This window comes from Petaurus breviceps, unplaced genomic scaffold, assembly GCF_028583685.1.
Source record: "Petaurus breviceps papuanus isolate PSGF00001 unplaced genomic scaffold, PetGlider_PUasm1.0 90601, whole genome shotgun sequence".
NCBI classification, from domain to species: domain Eukaryota; kingdom Metazoa; phylum Chordata; class Mammalia; order Diprotodontia; family Petauridae; genus Petaurus; species Petaurus breviceps.
Window position 1 is genome coordinate 4,248,432 of NW_027187282.1, and position 6,000 is coordinate 4,254,431.

A 6,000-nucleotide genomic window follows, 5' to 3' on the forward strand; every position below is an offset into this window, starting at 1 on the left:
GGATCCCTATTTCATCTCACCTCAATGTAGCTGATTGGGAGAAGGGAAGATGGAAAAGACTATTTACTGCCAGCTAGAATGCCAAATATAACAAGATCTGCCAGGCCTCCAGCTGGCATTGGCAAGAGCTCAAACTGGGCACCTCTTCTACCATACCCTTTGCTGGCCTAGTAGGGTGATGTGCCAAGAGCCAGGTGGGTAGGTAGATAGCACTGAGGAAGAGGGCTGGGTGAGGCCAGTCTAGGAGCCATCACCAGTCATTCCTCATACACAGAGAGGCTGACCCAGCTTTCAAGCCAGGCCCTATCTTAGGGAAGTGCCTGGGACACACCCTCCAGTTCCAGTCACAACAATGGTCATTCCCTTACACGTGTGTGTAGTATTTTATAAAGTGCTTATCTCTTCACTTCCACTGCAGGGATCCAAAAGGGGAAACTGAGTCCCCAGAGAAGAAAGAGGACTTGCCCACAGTGAAGCCTAGAGCAAGGATCTTTCCCATCCATTCTTGGCAGGTGCCATTCTTCTGGCACCAAGGCTCCCTTGGAATGTCTAAAGCATAAGTATTTAGGAATCTGCCATACATGGCTTATCCCTGCCCCACCAAGCCCAAAGCCCTGGGCCCTTACCAAAGGGGCCTTTCCCACGGCCTAGCTACCAGCTCAGGCCAGGGCTGGGGCCCAGGCCCTCCCCTCTCCCCCCATCTCTCAGCTGGGCCCCGCCCCCCTCTGCTGGGGTGACACACCCCTCCCCCTCAGCCGCTGGGCCCCAGCCTGCTAATCACACTGCTTTCCAACATTTTTTAGCCATATATGGGCAAAGCTCTAGGAATTGGGGGCGGGAGAAGGAAGAGCAAACCCCCCTGCTGGGGCAGGGCCCCCCCCCCCCCCCCATATCCTGCCTGCCTGCCTTCCTTCCTCCATCTACCCACTCTCTCCACCCACCCTCCCTTCTTCCCTAGCTTTAGGGCACAACTGCCCCACCCCACTAGATACAATGTGAGTGTGTGGGGGGGGAGGGGGGAGGTGAGTCAGTCCCTGCCCCAGAAATTCAGACTTCTTGGAGCAGAGGGGAATGTCTGGGAAGGGACTAGGGGAAAGCCCCTGAGACCCCGTAGGGTGGCTGGCAGGAGCGAGTGTGGGCCTCCAAGGTCTGGGCCTGGTGACTAAGACATTCCTGTAACCAGAATGGAAGGCTTTCCAGGGAGGGAAGTAACCCCAAAGCAGTTCCTTTCTCAGCCCTCAGGAGCCCAGACAGGAGAAAACCCTAGAGGCTTAAAAACCCTTATGGAGGCCTAAGCATGCAGTAGGAAAGGACTTCCAGGCCCAATCGAACTCCAGAATCGGAGAGAAAAGATAGGGGATGGAAACACAAGAGGCCAAGAGCGAGAATCCGGAGATGGACGAGTTGGGCGGATGCCCAGGCCCAGCCTTTACCAATCTGTTCCCTTCCCCCTTCAACACAGGAAACAGGGTGGGGCCTGGTACCCAACCCTGCTGGGCTCCCAGAACCACATTAGGCTCTATTTGGGAGTTGGAGAGGAGGAGGGGGTAGCACCCTCAGAAACAGCCTACTAGGTGAGTGAGCAGCCCCCAGACCCTAGAAGGAGGAATTCAGGGGAGGAAAACACCAGCTCAAGGCTGTTCTAATTACCAGGGGGGGGGGAACTAAACCCAGCCCAGGTCTGGGTAGCAGCTTGATTCCATGCCTTCTTGAGGCCTCAGTTTCCCTATGATGGAGTTGGACTAGATGGTCACTGAATCAGAATCCACCTCCAACCAGAGCATTTATCAAACGATGCCCAGCAGCTGACACTCTCCCCCAAACAATTTCTGGGTGCCTCCCCTTACATAGGCATTTGTTCTCACTTTCCTCATTCCAGCCCCTCCCCCCCCACCCCCCCCCCCCCCCCCCAGCCTGCTTTCTCAGAGTCAGGAGCTGGGAACAGTGGGAAGAGAGACTGAGTAAGGGAGACAGAGCCACACAGGGGCTGCTGCCCCCCCACATACACAAACTGAGGGTTCTCTTCCTAGCTGGAAATTCTCTATTGAAGGGTTTCTTCAACTTTTTCCACTAAAGATCCCTTAAGCCCTTTTTAAATGGTCTAAGTAGTGCTGCATGTCTACTGCAACCCATGGGCATGCTTACTCCTGTAAGCATTATTTGCAGCCAGTCCATCTTCTCTAGCTATGGCATAGGTCTTACTCCTATCCCCTGCCCCAGCCTTCCACATCCTGGTTATTAGAAATCCTTCTCCATCCTGGCTCAGCTCACCTATACCAGGACATCTTTCAAGACACTCACTTCACTCTCAAGCCCTCCTTCCCAGGCTGCCTGTGAGCTCCCTTTGCTGAGATGTCTCACATGCCTTTCTCTCCTTCCATCTAAACCTATACAAGTGGACTTGTATAAGTTGGCCCTGTTGGGTGCTTGGTCAGGGCTTGCCTTCGGGATAAGCAGAAATAGGAGTCAAGGGTCATGGACAACAGAGAAAGGTGGCCTGAGGGCTCTCTGGAAACCTAGGGCTGGAGAAAATCAGGGAGGGCTTCTTGGAGGTGTCCCTGAAAGGACTGAGGGATTCTGAACTGAGGAGGGAAGGTGTTCCAGTCTGCAGTGGCAGCAGATGGAAAGGCAGAGAGGCAAGTCTGTCTGCAGTGATCAAACTATATATCAATGTACCCTGTCAGGATCCTTGTTGGGCAGGGGGCAGCATCATTTTCTCTCCAGCCCTAGTACAAGCCGCTATTGTCCAGCTACCCACTAAGAGAGAAGCAACAGTTTGGTTCAACGGCTGGGGAAGTCCCTCCCTTGGCTGGCAGCGGCAGCTCTACCCTGCCACACCCACTCCTACCCACGGAAGCACCCAGCCCTTCAGAAGGTGTTAAGAGGACGGGCTGAAGCGGTGAGGTGGGGGCGCCCGGAAGAGGCCCTCCTCCCCTCAGTCACACACACTCCCTTCCCTAACCCCACCACAGATCTCCGATCCGCAAACAGTTAACAGCCCCAGCAACATTCCTTCAGCTCCAGAAAAGCGGCGGGCTCAGGCAGGAGTCCTTTGTTTCGGGAGCTCCACAGACGCCAGCCCCGAGCCTCCTCCTCCAAGATACAAATGTCGAAACAGCACCTCCCCCTCTCCAGATGGCTCTGTCCTTTAACGAACCATCCCTCCCCAAAGTGGGTCCAAAGAGGGGCAGGGAAGGGAACTATCTGGGGTGAAGTCCTGGGCCCGTACTCCAACAAGTTAGACCAGCTGTGAGCCTTGGCACCGCTGCTTTGGCACATGCCAGGCCTGGGGAACATGTGTGGGCAGAGGTCTGAGACCGGTTGAGTCACACAGCTCCGAAGGGGACCCCTAGGGAGGATCTGCCCGTGGCCCCCGCCTCGGATGCCCAGCCCGGGGTGCCCCACCCGCAGCGCCGTGTCCCGCACTCGAGGTGGCCAGCCCGCAGTGCCCCGCCCAGCCAGCGGTGCCCCAGCCAGCGGTGCCCCACCCGCAGCGCTCCCGCTGCTCACCGATGGACACGAGCTTGATGCTCTCCCGGTCGAGGAACTCGAGCGCCACGGACACGTTTTCCAGCTGCATCTGGCGGAAGGTGGGCCGCTGGTTGTGCTTGCGGTGCATCTTCTTCTGGCTGAGCACCTCGAGCAGCGCGATGAGCCGCAGCCCGTCGCTCAGGTCCGTCTGCAGGTTGCCGATGCGCTTGCTCACGCACTTGAGGTGCTCGTTGCACCAGCGCGTGAACGTGTTCTGCTGGATCTTCTTCCACGGCGCGTCCTCGGCCAGGTCCTTCTCGGTGGCCGGCATCTCGGCGTCCTTGTCTTTCTCGCCGCCGCCGCCCGCTGCTGCTGCTGCCGCCGCCGCCGAAGCCGAAGCCGCGCTGCTGGGGCTGTGGCCGGGCCGCGGGTGGGAGCTACTCATTTTGAGAGCCTGGAGAGGCTGGGGGCGGTGCTGGAGCCCGGCTAGGGGGCGGCCCTCCTTAATTAAAGACGCAGGCACCTAGAGTCAGACGAGCTGGGGGAAGAGACACGGCCTTGGGGTGGCTAAGCGTTCCAGCCCTTTAAATGGGAAGGGGCGGGGGCGGGCCGCAGAGGGAGAAGGAGGCGGGGGTGAGGGGGAGTGAGGGCACTGGGACCTCCCTTCCACCCTCCCGCCCCTCCACCCTTTCTCCCCCCTCCTCTCCTCTTCCCCCAACCCCCCTTCCCCTTTTCCCTCCAGGCCCCCATTCCCCACTCCACCCAGCAAAAGAACCATCCAAAAGCTTTCATTCTGCCCCTACCCCCATCCCAGCCGCTCCAATTCCAACTCATTGCCAAGCTTAGCCTTCCCCTGCTGGCCCTTTAAACGCATCCTCTTTCCCTGTTCTTGGGGTTTGATGGGGGGAGGGGAGGTCACTCCCCCCCCCCGTGGGGTGAAGGGAAGGAGAGGAGGGCGAACCTTCCCTCCCCGACCCCACTCCCACTTCTGTGGGTCCCCTCCGTCCAAACCCCACCCCCAATGACCAAGCATTTTACTGGTGGAATGGGCCTGAGGAACCTAATTCATTTCTCCCTGCCCCCCAATCTTAGAGGGGGAAACTGAAGGTCAGGGGAGGGAAAGGACTGGTCCAAGGTCACCCTGGCAGTTAGATAGTAGCTGGGCTCTCAGGGTTAGCAGTCGTCCCACTCTGTGCCTCCCCATCAGCCAAATCTTTCTTTTGCTTTCCTCTCCTCTGGCACACATGTTTATACAAGCACCAGGCCAGTCATCGGTTAGCCTGGGCAGTAAAAGCTTTCCTTCCTCTCCTGCTCTGAGATGAAGAGGCTCAGTTTCTCCATCTGCTGAAGGGAGGAAAGCTCTCCCAGGACACTAGGGCTCTCCTCTGGGAAGGTCCCCGGTTCCCTGTCCCGTCCCTGTCCCCCCCACCCCCCATTACTGCAGTTGCCCATTTATTGGGCCTGGGCATGTTACCGAATCCTTTCATTGTCTGCCTAGAATGATACTAGACCTCATCCTCCCTGCAAGCCTGGGGCCAGCCCCACTAGGTGCTCCAGCCTGCCCTCCATCCCAACCCTAGCCCTCCCTATTTGGCCAAGGAATGAAGGGGGAGGAGATTAATTGACCTCTCCCTTCTCCCCTGACCCCCTAAAGAGGGAAGGGGGGGGCTGAAGGAGAGGGGCACTTTTCCCTAGGAAAATAGTACTCTCCACTTCCAGATCAGGACATCTCACCACCAGAAGCTTGACTAGAGAGGGGGCTACTCAAGCTTCTGGGAAAGCAGGGAGCCAAGGGTCCCTTTCCTTCCATATTTGGTTCAGTTCTGGGCTCTCAGCCTCTAATCAAGGCCCCTGCCACACCCTGCAGTTCCCAGCCAGCCTTGCACCCCCCAGAGGCACTCCCAGGTTTTAGAAACCTGCCCTTCCTCCACATCTCAGCATCCTCTCAGAAGACAGTTAAATCATAGTCTCCGGGTGGTGAGAGGGAAGGGAGTAAAAGGGGGTGGGGCTTGCAAAGCCCCTTCACAACCACCTGGGGAGAGATAGGCAGGGCTGGTCTTTTGAGCCCCATTTTACTTAGCAGGCAATTGAAACTCCCAGACTTCAGTGGCAGAGCCCCAGAGCACACCCGAAGAGCTGCATGCACTGTGTTACATTGCCTGAAGAGTCAGTGAGGTAGGACGGGCAGCACCCTGGAGCACTGGCCAAGGGTCCAGATTCCAGGGGCTCCTCCCTCCCAGCCTCAGTGGACCCATTCTGGCCCCACCCTGCTCCACCCCTAAGCGTTGCAGCCACCAGCCAGTCAAATGCAAACCCCGAGGCAGAAATCTAGGAGGGGGGGGAAGGGGGGAACCACACCCAACTCTGGGGGAACTAAGTCTCAGTCTCCACCAGAGGCCGGGGCCCTGCTGACCTCTATTGGTCAAACCAGGAAAAAAGCCTTTACTTTGAGTTGGTGGCCACAACTTTTTTAGGTCAAGAAGAACCAATGGAAATCAGAACCTGCAGGGGGTGGGCAGTAGGGCTGCC

General features: G+C 57.6%; 1 protein-coding gene across 4 annotated transcripts in view; it reads right to left on the reverse strand.

Moving 5' to 3' along the window:
• FLNA (filamin A) overlaps positions 1–6,000 on the reverse strand; it is a 56,254-nt gene that overhangs the window by 46,715 nt on the left and 3,539 nt on the right. For all 4 annotated transcript variants that reach the window (XM_069063797.1, XM_069063795.1, XM_069063796.1 and 1 more), the window contains exon 2: positions 3,511–4,009. In XM_069063797.1, coding sequence (XP_068919898.1) covers positions 3,511–3,916 — 406 coding nt within the window. In that variant the 5' untranslated portion in view covers positions 3,917–4,009. The remainder of the gene's footprint in view (positions 1–3,510; positions 4,010–6,000) is intronic.